We start from the raw sequence: 17,302 nt of genomic DNA, 5'->3' as shown, positions 1-17,302 counted from the left end.
CCTGCCAGGCTCTTCTGTCCATGGGATTCTCCAGGCAAGAATACTGGTGTGGGTTGTCATGCCGTCCTCCAGGGGACCTTCCCAACCCAGAGACTGAACCCAGGTCTTCTGCATTGCAGGTAGATTCTTTACTTCTGAGCCACCAGGGAAGTTATATACTTTAAATATATACAATTTTTCTTTGTCAAGTATACTTCAATAAAACTAGTAAAAAATTAAAATGAAGATTCTACTTCAGAAGATCTGGGATGGAGCCTGAGAGTCTGAAATTGTAAGAAGCTTCCAGATGGTGCTGGTTTCTGAACACTGAGTTGCAAAAAGGACTGTTTCTTAAAAATTAACACTCAGGAGTTATAAAGAATTGCATTGATAAAGTGTAGTCGATATAGAAATGCAGTAGAAGAGACATCTGGGGAGGTGCATTCAGGACACAGTGCTTATTTACTTGTTTGGAACGTGAAAAACCACACTACTCATCAGTCCAAGAAAATGGTGGTTGGTGTGTGACTGATCTCCATCACACAATAAAGTGTGATGAGGCTGCTGCTATTAGAAAGATTTCTAGCAATTAATATTCCTGGGTTCAGGTAATTGTTATGTTATATAATCTGCTAGAGTTAATAGTGGAGAAGGAAATGTAGACCCACTCCAGTATTCTTGCCTGGAGAATCCCATGGACAGAGGAGCTTGGCAGGCTACAGTCCATGGGGTTGCAAAGAGTCAGACATGACTGAGCAACTAACACACACACACAGAGTTAATAGGGCCCTTTCCCCCAGAATTCTGGTAGGTGACAGGCCAAGTTTTTGGTGTGTCTTGATGTTTTCATATGGAGAAGGAAATGTCAACCCACTCCAGTATTCTTGCCTGGAAAATCCTATGGACCGCGGAGCCTGGTGGGCTACACTCCTTGGGGTCACAAAGAGTCAGACATGACTGAGCGACTTCACTTTCACTTTCTATAAATAATATGCCATCTGAATTGTGAAAATTCAGTGTGATTTTGCCCTTGATTACCAATCACACAGAAGGTGTGTTGGCAACAGCAACCACATTCTCCAGGGCACCGACTTAGTTTCTCAGTGATTGTGGTAAAAATGGCCGTGGCCACCTCCTGAGAGGGGCAAATGCTCTCATTCAAGTGACAGCAAAGGAATACTTGTTGTCTTCTGTTCCAAATATCCTCCTCCTGGGCATGCTGTTTGCTCTGTCCTATTTATTGGCATATTTGAAACAGCAATCATTTAAAATAACATCCCTTCTGAAATACCCTATTTTGAAACATCAGATTTACCGATTGTGCAAGTAGGAAAAGTGAAAACAGAACACAGGCTGTCTCACTAATCCCATCCTGTGGAAAATGTCAATTAGGAAGCTTTGGAAGAGGTGTGCGCTTGCAAATCAGGAGTGGCAGCATTTTTTAATGACATTAGCTTTAGCAATTAGAATGGTTGCCTTCTCGGGCACTAACGCAGTGATTTCTACCAGTCAGCTGTTCCCTACTGATGCTTCTAAGGGCTTCACTTTCGATCAGTCATCCAGGCCCATCAGTTTGGCCTCTGCAGTGTTTCTGGAATCTGTTCCTCTTTTTTTAAAGTATAGGAGATAGAAATTAAAAACACTATTCATTCCCACCACAATCATCTTTGTCTTCCCTCACCTAAGCTGTTACAAGAACTTGTTAAATGTTTTCTCCAGCCCCAGATTCATCCCAGCCCTAGTTCCTACCATCTCTTGCTGTTGGAGGTTCTCTAAAACCCAGACCTGATCATCCTCTTCCTTCCCTGAAGATTCATGTTGATTTTACAGTGCCTACAAGCTAAAGTGAGACTTTCAGTGCAGCTTCTATCTTCTCCTAGCCAACATTAAGTTCACTTTTTATTCATCCCCTCCCCTGGCTCTGGCTTCCCTGGTGGCTCAGATGGTAAAGAATCTGCCTGCAATGCGGCAGACCCGGGTTGGATCCCTGGGTCAGGAAGATCCCCTGGAGGAAGAAATAGCAACCCACTTCAGTATTCTTGCCTGGAGAATTCCATGGACAGAGGAGCACGACAGGCCACGGTCAGTGGGGTCGCGAAGAGTCAGACACAACTGAGCGACTGTCACTCACTTCCCCTGGCTCCCTAGATTCTTCTTGTCCAGACACTTGGATAGTTTATTAAGCACACATTGCACTGGCTAATATCTTCGCTTAGGCTAGGCCCTCTTCCTGGAGTCTGTTTCTCTTATTCTCTTAGACAAAGCCTTTTTCTGTCATTCAAGAATTAAGTGGCATTTCCATAGGAAAGCCTTCCTGAACATTCCTTCCCCAAAGAGGATATCTCCTGTCTCCTTTATTCTCTCACAGTGCCCTGCTGAAGCCTCACTTGTGATGCATCCTAACTATTTATATTTCTGTCTGCCCAACTAGACTGTAGGTTCTGAAACTGAGGTCTTATTTCAACCAGCCTTATATACCTCAGTCCTCCAGCAAAAGATCTGGCATATAATAGATGCTTAATGCATAGTTGTTGAATATAGGGGGATGGGGAGGATGGAAGGACAGTTAGATGGACAAATGAAATAAAGAAATAGAGAGACTTAGTCTTTCTAAATGATACAAGTTATTTGCTCATGAGAAATTAGAAGAAAAAAGCAGGATATATACATACATACCTATAAACTTATGCATGTATATATCTACACATATGCATATTGTTCACAGTGTGACTCTAAAGATATGAATCTCTCTTTTTAGACAACATTTAGCAGGAATAGGACCTAATAACTTATATTTTTAAAGACTGATACCTTATTTTTTGTTGTTGTTGTTCAGTTGCAGCCAATTCTTTTGTGACTGCATGGACTGTAGCCTGCCAGGCTTCTCTGTCCATTGGATTTTCCAGGCAGGAGTATTGAACTCGGTTGCCATTTCCTTTTCCATTCCTGCTCCTGACCCAGGGATTGAACCCTCATGTCCTGCATTGGCAGGCGAACTCTTTACCACAGAGCCACCAGGGAAGCCAAAATCACTGAGGGGGCACCCGGATACGAACCAGGGAACCTAATGCTGTACTCTCTCTCTATTCCAGAATGATCGAGGTCTTCGGCTTGTGGCTAATTCAATGGTGTGGGTTCCAGAAGGTGGGATGCTGCAGATTACCAACAGAATCCTACAGGCAGAAGCTCCAGGTGCCAGTGCCTCAGAAATCATCTACAAAATCACACAGGACCACCCCCAATTTGGTAACTTTTTTTTCCCTCCCTTGCTTTCAGCAGTCTCAGACTTGCTTCTGTGTGATGTCACACAGAAAGGTTGTGTTTCCAATGAACTTGTCTTTCAAACACATCCCCTTTAAAGAAAGAATAATCAAAGAGTTCTATCACACTGTGTCCATATCAGGTACTGAATAGTATGCTAAATGATGCAAACATAGTATGTTTAAACCTAAAATGTAAGTTTTAAAACAACTTCCCTTTAGAGCCAATGCACCTGAGGGTGAGATAGAGCACGGTGGGAATATGAAAAACTGAGTCTCTTTCTTCATAGATGGTGGGAGCTAAATTAATCCAGACTTTACTACCATACAAATTAGCACTTTGTATCAAATTCACAGATAATTTGAATAATAATCCCCTTCTAGGCATCTGTCCTTCAAAATAATGATATATGGGAAGAAAGATATATGTTTAAAACACCTGTTTTAATTAAAAGGATTACAAGATGCTAAAAAAATTTTTTTTAAATAAACAAATCCCTTTTACAGAGAGCATAACTTGTTAAAAGTCACCTGGCTAGCATTATGTCAGTTTAATGTCAAAGTTCAGGCTCTTAAACTCTACCTTGTGTCCATCACTGATTTTTTCTTTTCTTTTCTTTTGTCACCTGTCTTGTGAAAGTTCCCCATCCAGGAACTGAACCCTGGCCCCAGCAGTGAAAATGCCAAGTCCTAACCCCTGGACCACTAGGAAATTCTCCCATCACCTGCTTTCTTCTTGAGACTTTCTTTTTAAAAAAAAACAAAAACAAAAAACTTTACATAAAAACATTTCTCAAGTTTTCCATCATTACTTCCACTTCCAGACAGATAGTAGAGTGTGATAACCTGTCATTCTCACCTAGAAATGATGGGTAAAGGAGATGAAGAACTAAAAGGCTCTCATAGCTGATCCCTCAAGGATATAGAAGAATCTCCAGGTGCAAGAAACAGAGAAGGGACTGCAAATCTGGGCAGGAGCTGAGGGCATGTCTTCTCTGAGAGGGGTTGTATGTGTCGCAATAACGTGGGGGGCTTGGGATTTAATGCCCATGCAGACACAGAAAGCTGGAATTAAGACAAGAAGCTCACCAGCACAGATAGATGGTAAAGAAACTACCAGTGTTTCCCAGGGCTCAGAACAGAACAAAAAATGCCTGCTAAGAATTCAGAACTTTAGGCCTTTGTCTCCTGAAGACCCAAAGTTCCATTATACCATGTACACTGTCTGAGAAACCCAAAGCTGAGGCATTAATGTGGAAATTGATCTCAGGCCAATGATACTTCTTGTGTCCCTTGCAGAAAATAGTAGAAACTATTGTGGAATGCCCACTCTTAACTTCAGATGGCATGGATTCTCACAGATAAAACCACTGAAGATTAGCTCAGAACTCAAAATTACAGAACATATGAGGAAACAATCTGTAGTACCATAGCCAAAGCAAACAAGAAGATTAAAACCCAAAGAATTTCAAATGAAGGAGCAAGCTTTCAAAAACTATGAAATAAGCATATTTTAAAAGATTTAAAAACACAGAAGAAGGAACTGGAACTGTAAGAAGATAAAATGTTATAAAAAGTGAAAACAACAGACAGGCAGATTTTTTTAAAAGAAATAAGTAATTACTTGAAAATGAGAATTGTGGTCATTAAAATTGCTTGGTGTGATTAAATAGTAGAGAAATAATAATTCATTTTTCCTCAGGTTATCAGATTCTTAAAATTATATATTTTCTCTGGTGAAGAAAAAATTAACTCAGTATTGCTTAAGAATAACTCTAGAGTCCACGAAGGCATTAAAAGTCACAATCTAATCAATAATTGACAAAATTATAAAACAATCAGTCTAGCTGAACTGTAGTTTATTATAGATGTATAACCTTGAGGAAGGCAAGTGGACCCCCTTGAGCCATAGGTTTCTTTGAAAGATGGAACTACTTAAAAATAATTTTAGACTTACTGAAAAGTTGCAAAAATAGTGCAAAAAAGCTCTTGAATATGCTTTAACCACTCCCCCGAATATTAACATCTTACATAACCATAGAACAATGGGCTTTCCTGGTGGCTTACTTGGTAAAGAATCTGCCTGCAATGTAGGAGACCCAGGTTCGATCCCTGGATGGGGAAGATCCCCTGGAGGTGGAAATGGCGACCCATTCCAGTATTCTTACCTAGAAAATCCCAGGGACAGAGGAGCCTGGCAGGCTACAGTCTATGGGGTGGCAAAAAGTTGGACATGAAGAAGTGATTAAACCACCACCACCACCATAGAACAATAATTAAAACCAGAAAATCAGCACTACTACAATGCTACTAATTAGGTCACAGACCTTATTCAACTTTGCCATATTTCACCCACTGATTTTAAGCTAGACAATGTTTAAGTCTTTTCAGCTCTAAAAATCTTTGACTCATTTGATATATTAAATTCTTTATTTTTTTTTTTCATTTATTTTTATTAGTTGGAGGCTAATCACTCTACAATACCGCAGTGGGTCTTGTCATACATTGACATGAATCAGCCATGAATTTACATGTATTCCCCATCCTGATTCCCCCTCCCACCTCCCTCTCTACCCAATCCCTCTGGGTCTTCTTTACCTTTATCTTGATCATAAAAACAATCAGGAAGTTAAATTTCTTAAAGGTATCCAAATATCCCAATATTCTGTTAAAGTATTAAATGGAACAATGCTCAATGAGGTGATTTTCAAGCCATTTCAGCTTGATAAATGCCATACAGACTTGATTTTGACCCTTTTCTACCATAACTCTCTTAATTAACTTCTTCCTAGGAACATAATCCTATTTCTGTGTGTTCAGAGCTCCCCACTGGTAATAATCAAATCACATTACCCTTAGGAACCATTCAAGAGTGAAAAAGGTGGTGGGAACCAGAAGCCCACTTAACACAAATCTACTTACACCCATCTATCCTGGTTTTGTGAATTATGGAGCCCTTACCTCAGAGCCTCCCTAGCTACTATGCACTCCCTCATCACACTGGAATGTTCCAGTTGAGCTTTAGGCTTTGGTGAAGACCTGACTGTGTAACTGAATCCAACGTAAATTGTTCGTATAGTGTGTGCATAAAGGACCCACGTTCCACTATTTGCAGACTCACCACTTTTTTCAAATGTAAGTTTAGGCAAGTTGATTAATATGTGTACCTTTAGCAAATTTGAGAGTAAATTAAATGAGATGGTTTTATTGAAGCAACTTGAGTATCATTTGAGGGAGAATCTGACTTACATTGCCAATTCTAGGTTATTTAGCATAGTGTAAGGAAACTTCAATGCAAATTATCTCAACCCCAAAATAATTCATTGTGATTCCAATTCTTAAAACCTATTACATTTCCCCTTCAAGATTCTTGGTTAAAATATTGACTTTAATATCAAGGAAATCACTAGTAGATATCATTTTCTGCTTTTTAAGCCTGGACTGTTTTTTAAACCTGGATTCTCATATATTTAAAGAATCATCTCCTTGTATTTTGTCACACTATGATAAAAGCAGAGATGAGTTATAATGCAAAAGCTCTCACCTGCAAGGAGTGAACCCCACAAAATATCAGTATTTCTCCCTGTCTACTTGTGGGCTTGTCACAAAGAGATCTTGGATTCCACATACCCAGTGCTGAATTCCTCATCTTCTTTTCTACCTGCTCATCCCATTAGTGGCCTCACTTCCTTACTCATCACCCAACCTAATAGGTGATTATCTGATTCCTCCCTCGTTCTTACCCTTTACAGCCACTTTGTTAAATTTTGCTTCCACTCCCTTAATGATTCTAGTATCTGTTTATGTCTTTCTGATCTTACCTCTGTTACTTGAGTTTATTTCATCTGGGTTTTGCAGCAACTTTGTAATTGGTCAAACTGTCCACATAAATATTAGCTACTGTTGTTATTGGTTTTCTGAATTAAAATCCAGCCTCTTTCACAGAACTTTCTCATGCATTCTGTGTTCTACTAAATCAGTTCTTGCCATTAACCTACTGAAACTCTCACAGTGGCTCCCAGTTGCTTCTGGGGCTGATCTCCAGAGGCAGGAACTGCATCTTACTGATCTTTGAGTCCCCCATCCCAAAGGGCTGACCACAGTAGTTAGCATCTAGCAGGTGCTCACTGACTGTTTACTGGGTTGAAATTAATGAGATTAGTCAATATCTTATGATTCTTGTTAATCTGCATAGCAGGGCAATGGGTTTTTTTAATCTGGAAAATAGGTTTATTTAATTAGGACTTGTTAAGAAAACCCTGCTTAATTAGCTTTCCTGTTATAAAGCAGAATATCTAGTAAATTGATCTTTATGTATTTTTCTGTTCTCCATATTTTCATTGTGGAAATCTCCTGTAAGAATATTTTGCAACTACCCACATTCATAAGCAGTCCACATCCTGGGAAAGCATGTTTATTAACAAGGTCTTATGAACAGAAGTTGAACCAGCAAGAGATGGGTAATGGAATTTGTGACTTAGGTACAAATGAGAAACAGTCCAAGAAAGAACTAGAGTGAGTTGATTTTACACATGATTATTTTAATAAGAATATTGATGTTTTTCTATTGCTTCAGTATTTCATCACTATCCAGGATATTATGTTCATTTTCAACTTGAAGTTGGTGCATGTTAATATTAGAATCAGTATTTCCTTTGAGAAAGAAAACTAATTTCTCTAGGGTAATCTAAGTGTACTGTTAATCACCCAATATGTCTAGTGCACCAAGATCTGGTTTTTTCCTACAGAACATTTAAAAGATATGTGCAGTTTCTTTCTTTCTCTTTCTCTGTCTCTCTCTGTCTCTGTCTCTGTCTCTCTCTCTCTCACACACACACACGTATACACTATTCTCTCCCTCTTAATAGAGTGGTAGAGAGGCTTCTTTCGGATTTACTGTTAAGATTCATTTTCACAAGAATGCGACTTCTGTTTTTTTTATTTACTTTTTAGTTGAAGGATAATTGCTTTGCAGAATTTTGTTGTTTTCTGTCAAACATCAACAAGAATCAGCCATAGGTACACCCATGTCCCCTCCTTCCTAAACCACATCCATTCTTCTCCTTGGCCTTCACTTGAAGGAACATTCTCCTTGTGAAATTTTGATTGTTTCTATAACACCTCTGAATTTGCAATCTCACTTTAAGAAAATAGTAGCTCCAGGTGAAGAATAAACAATAGAAACAGATTGGTGTTTGTGGTGGTGTTTAGATGTAGATTTTATTACTTCAATTCTAATAAAGTTTAGAGAGTGAAGAAGGAAAAAATAAGATCAGTTATTTATCAAGGTAAATGTTGGCCTGTGAACATAAAATAATCATGATTGGTAGCAGAGTTTCACGACTAGGAAAATGAGCTTCAGATTCAAATCTCAGCTCCTCCACTTCGGATCTGCGTGACCTCAAACAAATTCTTGAACTTTTCTGAGCACAAAGAATTTTGTCTTTAAAATGCAGATGATAATATCTTCAGGAGGATTAAGTAAACGCAATAAGGATAACCAACATTCTTTTTAAGCACCTATGAAGTATGTACTATTATTCTGTTTTCACCAATGAGGGACAGAGACTTATAGTACATACGTAAGCTTACCCAACTCTATTTGGTGGAGCTGGGTTTGAACCACTGCTGAGGTGCTTCATGCAGAACCTGTCATATGTATTCCAGTATTAGGTATTATTATTTTCACTGCATAGAATTCTTCCAAGAATACTTTTTTCTGATTTTTTCTAGTTTCCCCTTTTGTTTACACCAAAAGTTTCCTGATTAGAAAACATTTGCTGTTCATAGGAAGTTGTGGGTAAAATGGATCTATTCAATGCCCAGTATTTGCAATGTTCACGACTATTAGAGTCTTCTTATATAATGTTAATAGACACAAGTCAGTAACTTCATACATGAATTGCCCTTGAATGGCTTTTAGCTTTTTTAACTGAAAGACTGGGTATTTTTTGTCTAAAGGTGGTTTTGATGACATCTACTGAGTTCTGTGTTTATGTCCTTTGCTTCACCTTAGATAAAAATAAAGAAGTGCATCATATCTTTTTTGTTAAAAAAAAAAAAGTAATAGAGAAGGAGATGAAAGTTCTGATTGACTTTTCCCTTTCCCAGGGTCCTCCCTAACTATGTGTTTTTCCTAGGGGAGGTGGTCCTTCTGGTTAATATGCCTGCAGACAGCCCTGCAGATGGAGGGCAGCACCTGCCTGATGGGAGGACAGCAACTCCCACCAGCACCTTCACCCAGCAAGATATCAATGAAGGTATCGTGTGGTACAGGCACTCAGGGGTCCCAGCCCAGAGTGACTCCTTCCACTTTCAGGTACCCTCTGCTTCCTGAATTTTCTGATGTTTGGATGATCTGATGAAAATCATCACCCTTATTTATAAATGATCCAAGTCATTTTCTATGATTGCCTGCAAGTCACATTTGGGAGGGAAAAAAATGTAACTAGTAGCATCAAGAGATTTATTTTTAATTAATTTGCCAATTCAGCCTTATGATCTCTACATCATTTCATAGCAAAGAGATTTATAATAGATAATTGCTAAAGTGTTTGGCAAAAAGTATTTTCAAAATGTTCAAATGCCATATGGAGGAAACAAATCTTATTTTCTTTTTTCACATGTTTTTGAAACATTTACCATCTTATGATAAGGTCATGGGTTTAGCAGCCAAACTTACTGGGTTTATGTTTTACTTCTGCCATGTACTAGCTTTGGAAAAATTACTTGGTGAAATCCTTGAACTTCAGTTTTCTCATCTGTAAAATAGGATTGCATGGATTTAATGAGTTGTAAGGATTTAAACTAAGATCATGGTATCTGGTCCCATCACTTCATGGGAAATGGATGGGGAAACTGTGGAAACAGTGTCAGACTTTATTTTGGGGGGCTCCAGAATCACTGCAGTTGGTGATTGCAGCCATAAAATTAAAAGATGCTTACTCCTTGGGAGGAAAGTTATGACCAACCTAGATAGCATATTAAAAAGCAGAGACATTGCATTGCCAACAATGGTCCGTCTAGTCAAGGCTGTGGTTTTTCCAGTGGTCATGTATGGATGTGAGAGTTGGACTGTGAAGAAAGCTGAGTGCCAAAAAATTGATGCTTTTGAACTGTGGTGTTAGAGAAGACTCTTGAGAGTCCCTTGGACTGCAAGGAGATCCAGCCAGTCCATCCTAAAGGAGATCAGTCCTGGGTGTTCATTGGAAGGACTGATGCTGAAGCTGAAACTCTAGTACTTTGGCCACCTCATGCGAAGAGCTGACTCATTGGAAAAGACCCTGATGCTGGGAGGGATTGGGGGCAGGAGGAGAAGGGGGCGACAGAGGATGAGATGGTTGGATGGCATCACTGACTCCGTGGACATGAGTTTGAGTAAACTCCGGAAGTTGGTGATGGACAGGGAGGTTTGGCGTGCTGCGATTCATGGGGTCGCAAAGAGTCGGATACAACTGAGCGACTGAACTGAACTGAAGGATTTAATGAGTTAATACAGATAAAGCATTTAGAATACTGCCTATTACTGTGTAAGGGTGTGTGACTATCATTTATTTAGGTTAGCCAGATACCAGTGCTGTAGACTGAATGTGTCCAACCAAAGTTCGTATGTTGAAATCTTACCCATCTATGTGATGGGATATGGAGGTGATGCCTCTAATTAGAATTAGATGAGGTCTTGAGGGTTGTCTGGAGAAGGCAGTCCACTCCAGTATTCTTGCCTGGCAAATCCCATGTACAGAGAAGCCTGGTGGGCTACAATCCATGGGGTTGCAAAGAGTCAGACATAACTGAGGGACTAACACACACACACACAAGAGGGTTGTACCCTCATGAATGGGATTAGTTTACTTACAGGAGTCACAGGAGTGCTTGCTTCCAATCTCTGCTGTCCTCCATGGGGATGTGATGAAAAATCTGCATTCTACAACCCAGAAGAGGGCCCTCACCAGAACCCAACCATACTGGTACCCTGATTTCAGACCTCCAGGCTCCAGAACTGTGAGAATTACATTTCTATTATTTAGAAACCACCCAGTCTATGGTATTTTTGTTAGAGTAGCCTGAGCAAACTGTAGCAACCAGACCATAAGGCTGGTTTAATTTATTCTGTCAGTAAATTACAGAACAAGAAATTATACTGGGCACATTCTCTGTTATGAAATATGATTAGAAATTAATAATAAAAGGGTAAAAAAAATCAAACCATTTGGAATTTCTCAATAATTCCTAATTCTAAAACTGTTAAGAAATATTGATTAGGAGGAAACAACATATCAAAACTTAAATGATGTGGACAAAGTAATATTCAGAAGAAAATTGATGGCCTTAAGCTCTTATTATTGAGCAGAAAAGCATGAAAATGAATGGGCTAAATACTAAATTCAAGAAGCTGGTGAAGTATGAGAGAAGCAAAAGGAAAACATCAATAGACACAAAAGAGGAATTGACTGATTATAAGATTCTAGACTTGATAAGGATGTGAGAGTTGGACTGTGAAGAAAGCTGAGCACCAAAAAATTGATGCTTTTGAACTGTGGTGTTGGAGAAGACTCTTGAGAAACCCTTAAACTGCAAGGAGATCCAACAGTCCATCCTAAAGGAGATCAGTCCTGGGTGTTCACTGGAAGGACTGATGCTGAAGCTGAAACTCCAGTACTTTGGCCACCTGATGTGAAGAGTTGACTCATTGGAAAAGACCCTGATGCTGGGAAGGATTGGGGGCAGCAGGAGGAGGGGATGACAGAGGATGAGATGGCTGGATGGCATCACCGACTCTATGGGCATGAGTCTGAGTAAACTCCGGGAGTTGGTGATGGACAGGGAGGCCTGGCGTGCTGCGATTCATGGGGTCGCAGAGTCAGACACAACTGAGCGGCTGAACTGAACTGAACTGAGACTTGATAAATAAGTACAAAATCTGAATCTTTGGAAAGACCCATACAGTTAGAGAAACCTCTGTCAAAAACCTTTTAGAAATGAATAATTGAACAGAAATACAAAGGAATGAGGAAGTATGAATAAGAAAGAACATTTAAACACAGATACAGAAAAGAATTTAGGAAAGCATCAGAGAAAATATAAAGAAGCCCTCATGGTGATTAGTCAAAGCAACTTAACCATCCCGCTAAGTCTGAGCCCATTTCCTTTGTCTAGGAATCCAGTTGAGGATAAACTATCAGTATAGCTCACCTTGTTAAAATCATCTTCCATAGTAATAACCAGCAAGGTCCTACTGTTCAGCACAGGGAACTCTGCTCATTGTTATGTGGCAGCTTGGATGGGAGGGGAGTTTGAAAAAGAAGGAATGCATATTTGTCCCTGATGGTTCAGACAGTAAAGAATGCACCTGCAATGCAGGAGACCCAGGCACGATCCCTGAGTCATGAAGATTCCCTGGAGAAGGAAATGGCAACCCACTCCAGTATTCTTGTCTGGAGAATTCCATGGACAGAGGAGCCTGGCAGACTACAGTCCACGGGATCGCAAAGAGTCAGACACGACTAAGCAACTGACACTTTCACGTCATATGGATGGCTGAGCTCCTTTGATGTCCACCTGAAACTATCACAACATTGTTAACTGGGTATACCCCAATGCAAAATAGAAAGTTTAAAAAAATTATCATCCATTCTGTTCCTGATGCCTGGTGCACATATCTTCATCGTCCAATTTATATTGTGTAAAAAAAAATGTGCTTTTCCAGAGAGCTGCCTGAAATAAACCTGGAAATCATTAAAATGACATTACACTCAGCACAATGAATGTCTAGTGAGTGCACAAACGTGACATGCCCTTTGCCCAAGTTAATATTTCAATTTTAGCAGCTGGGGACTCAGCAGTCCTCAGGTAACGAGTCAGAACAGAGGCAAAGACCTCAATCAAAAGGAGTCACCTCGGCAAACTAGAATCCTCAGACCTGCCTTTGCCTTCATAGGCATCAATATGAAGAACATCATCAATATGGAGCATTTCCCTGGAAAGAGATTCTCAGCACCTGCTAAAATGATATTTGATTGCTTTTGCAAGTTGGTTACTAAGTAGGTTATTAGAAAATAGCAAAAGTTATTGACTTTTTGAAAACAAATTCACTGGAGTTTAAGACCTAAAACATCATTACTTAGAAAATGGTTCCCTTTGGAGAGTCTTCACATGTTTTGCTCAAAATGTATTTAGAATGCCTACCTGAAATCTCCTTCAAACTCTGTGGAATATTCTTTGGAAGATCTTCAATAATGACAGTGTATCATCCCTGGGAAGTGAATTTTAAAATATAACCCAATAGCCAAAAGTCATGCTGACTCATATCTGGTACAAAGAAGAGTAGTATTATTTTTGGTTAAAACAAGGACGAATTATGAAGCAACAAGCTCAGTTTTCTTACATGTTCATGAAGGCTTTCCAATAAGTGCATTTTGAATACTAACAACATCTTTATTGCAAGTATGAAACAACTCTCAGATCATATTCTCTTGCATGTGGAAGCTTTGGTGTGTATGTTTTTAAAGCCTCATTATTTGATAGGCTTACTTCATATTTTGATGTGAAGTGACACAGACTCTGTAGCTATGTGCTAAAATAAATGGTTAGCAACTTTACCCATTCATCATTTTAGTGTCCCTCGGGATTTTAGACCATTTTTTAAAAGATGCTGTTCTAATGGTTCTTCTCTTTGTCCCTTTTTTTCCTTTCAAGCAGAAAAGGCAATACAATGAGTTGCATGGATTTAATTTCATTTTAATGTTGATATGCTGTCATGATCTGTCAATGCAGTCCATCTGTTACTTTGCATCTAAGACTTGGGATTTATGCAATGCGAATGACGTGAAAAAATTAGAGCATGGCATACTGAGAAGAAACCAGGCACATTTTTGGCCAGGGAAGGAGCCCTGGTTTTTGGCTTATTCAGATCACGTTGACACAGCCTCAGGGGATGTGGTTTGAAAAGGACCAAAATATTTTATAGCAGTATCTTTGCTAGGGAAGCTAAAATTGAGACCCTTGCTTGGTAGTATGCTCACACCTCACTACCTGCAGAGTTCCATTCCTTTTCTCCAAGAGATAGGAGAACGTATCTTCCTCTGTCCTAATTTCCTAAAGCTTCCAAATTGAATCACCGTGGTCAGTAGGAAGATCAGGAACCCACTGACCTAGTTTTAAATACTGGTCCTTAATGTCTTTTGACTTTGACACCTATAACTTTTTGACTTTCAGTTTCATCGTTTGTAAAAAAGGAGATAATAATATACACTCGGTGGGTATTCATAAAAAAAACTTTTGAAAAGTAGCTTGTACAGTGCTGAGGCTATGATAAATGCCCTGTCGCTAAGTCGCTAAGCTGTTGTTGTTAATATTATTTATGGTGACACTATGAGATGTCTTCTTGGAAACATGTAGATATTCTGCAACTTGAGCTCTGTAGAGAACTAAGCTTTGGTGTAGGATGTAACTTTAGAAGACATAGAGAAAGGGCTGCTGTTCCTGCCTTTTTCTCAGGATTTACAAAACCCTGCCCCTTCTCATATGTGTGCGTGTGTGCTCATTCACTCCAGTTGTGTCCAACTCTTTGCGACCCCATGGACTGTAGCCCATCAGTCTCCTATGTTCATGGGATTTTCCAAGCAAGAATACTGGAGTGGATTGCCATTTCCTCTTCTAGGGGATCTTCCCCACCCAGGAATATGTCTCCCACATTGGCAGGCAGGTTCTTTACCACCCGCATGTGGTAAATGTGAATGCAATTCCACATGGCCACTTGGGCCTGACCAATTCTTCTATCAAGCACAAGGAATAAAGAAAGAAGGCAAGTTTAAGGGAGTGGCTAGGTAGCACTGAGGAAGGGGAGAGACTGCATGGGCAAACTATCATTTTTCAGTGTGTTTGAAGCAGGAAGAAATTGATTTTGTGACCACTACCCTGATTGGAAATAGATGGGGAAACAGTGGAAACAGTGTCAGACTTTACTTTTTTGGGCTCCAAAATCACTGCAGATGGTGATTGCAGCCATGAAATTAAAAGACGCTTACTCCTTGGAAGGAAAGCTATGACCAACCTACATAGCATGTTAAAAAGCAGAGACATTGCATTGCCAACAAAGGTCCGTCTGGTCAAGGCTATGGTTTTTCCAGTGGTCATATATGGATGTGAGAGTTGGACTGTGAAGAAAGCTGAGCGCTGAAAAATTGATGCTTTTGAACTGTGGTGTTGGAGAAGACTCTTGAGAGTCCCTTGGACTTGCAAGGAGATCCAACCAGTCCATCCTAAAGGAGATCAGTCCTGGGTATTCATTGGAAGGACTGATGCTGAAGCTGAAACTCCAGTACTTTGGTCACCTCATGCGAAGATCTGACTCATTGAAAAAGACCCTGATGCTGGGAGGGGTTGTGGGCAGGAGGAGAAGGGGGCGACAGAGGATGAGATGGCTGGATGGCATCACCGACTCGATGGACATGAGTTTGAGTAAACTCCGGGAGTTGGTGATGGACAGGGAGGCCTGGTGTGTTGCAATTTATGAGGTCTCAAAGAGTTGGACACGACTGAGCGACTGAACTGACTGACTGACTGACTGACCCTAATTGTAAATGCTTTTAATCTTGCCTTGCAGTGATGAGGCTGGGATTTAGCATTTATAATCTAAGTGTAGATATCTGCACTGGGTAAAGATTTAAGTGGAATAAACATCACTTATATAATGTGTTGTATATGTTCATAATGAGACATTATGTAGCCATCAAAATTATGTTTTCAAGAATGTTTAATGATATAGCAAAATATCATAATATGAAGTAAATATTTAGAATATATAAAGATTCACATATGCCTAGCAAGAAGATTAAATTGAAATGCAGTGGTATATTCATTACTATTTATCGGTAGTGAAATTCTTGATGGTTTTTATTCCATATTTATACTTTCTTGCAATTTCAGAATTGCCTAAAATGTTATTTTAAATGAATCTTAAAATATGAAGAGCAGAACAAAGATTGTAATGCCGGAGCATATAGAATTCAAAGACAGATGGTTCAAAAGGGAAAAAGTAAACATAGGCAAACTACTCTGCCCATCAGAGTCTCTCCGGCGTGCCATCTCTTTGCAGGTGTCCAGCGCCACAGAGGCCCACGCCCATCTGGAGAGCCGCCTGTTCAACATTGCCATCTTGCCTCATGCTCCGGAAGCACCCCAACAGTCTCCAGGATCATCTCTCCACATGACAGTGAGTTGGGTGGGAGGGCGCGTGGGTTTTGCTTAGAGGAGGTAGGCTGATGATATCTACATGCGTGCTAAGTCATCTCAGTCATGCCCAACTCTTTGTGATTCTATGAACTGTAGCCTGCCAGGCTCCTCTGTCCATGGGATTCTCTAAGCAAGGATACTGGAGTGGGTTGCCATGCCCTCCTCCAGGGGATCTTCCTGACCCAGGGATTGAACCTGCGTCTCTTAGGTCTCCTGCGTTGGCAAGCGAGTTTGCTTTTACCACTAGTGCCACCTGGATGAGATTTTACTTAATGCCTATCTTGGAACACAGACTCTGGGGTCACCAATGCATGCCAGCCCTATGAACACATTTCTCATTGATTTGAAAAAGCAATTCAAATTACCAGAGTGAAAGGAAGATTAGATGAAATCTACCCCAACCTCCCATCCATTGCTGCTGAACTTTTTACAGCGTCCCAATCATGGGCTCACTCCCTGAGTGGTGGTGTTCAATTTCTAAGTCATGCCTGACTCTTTGCAATCCCTTGGACAGTAGCCCGACAGGCTCCTTTGTCCATGGGATTATCCAGCAAGAATTCTGGGGTAGGTTGCCATTTCCTCCTCCAGGGGATCTTCCCTACCCAGGGATCAAACCTGAATCTCCTGAATTGGCAGGCAGATTCTTTATCACTGAGCCACCAGGTGCTCATTGAATACCTGGATGGATTTTCAGGCTTCTATCCATTTGATGATCACTGTTTGGGTATAAATGTTTAGTCAGTTTAGAGCTCTACCTAGCTGGAGAAACTGTTCTTTGTTTTAAAAGTCCTGTTAGTAGTTTTCTATTATAAAAGAAATATCAGGACTTA

The 17,302-nt window shown here is 40.0% G+C and overlaps 1 protein-coding gene across 3 annotated transcripts in view; it reads left to right on the top strand.

The window, feature by feature from the left end:
• FRAS1 (Fraser extracellular matrix complex subunit 1) overlaps positions 1–17,302 on the top strand; it is a 502,305-nt gene that overhangs the window by 354,206 nt on the left and 130,797 nt on the right. For all 3 annotated transcript variants that reach the window (XM_043906392.1, XM_043906393.1, XM_043906394.1), the window contains 3 exons: positions 3,072–3,225; positions 9,380–9,558; positions 16,336–16,452. In XM_043906392.1, the coding sequence (XP_043762327.1) occupies positions 3,072–3,225; positions 9,380–9,558; positions 16,336–16,452 (450 nt within the window). The remainder of the gene's footprint in view (positions 1–3,071; positions 3,226–9,379; positions 9,559–16,335; positions 16,453–17,302) is intronic.

The sequence above is a fragment of the Cervus elaphus genome, chromosome 6 (genome assembly GCF_910594005.1).
Source record: "Cervus elaphus chromosome 6, mCerEla1.1, whole genome shotgun sequence".
Taxonomy (NCBI): Eukaryota; Metazoa; Chordata; class Mammalia; order Artiodactyla; family Cervidae; genus Cervus; species Cervus elaphus.
Note: the sequence above shows the minus strand (reverse complement) of the source record. Positions and strands in the feature narration are given on the sequence as shown.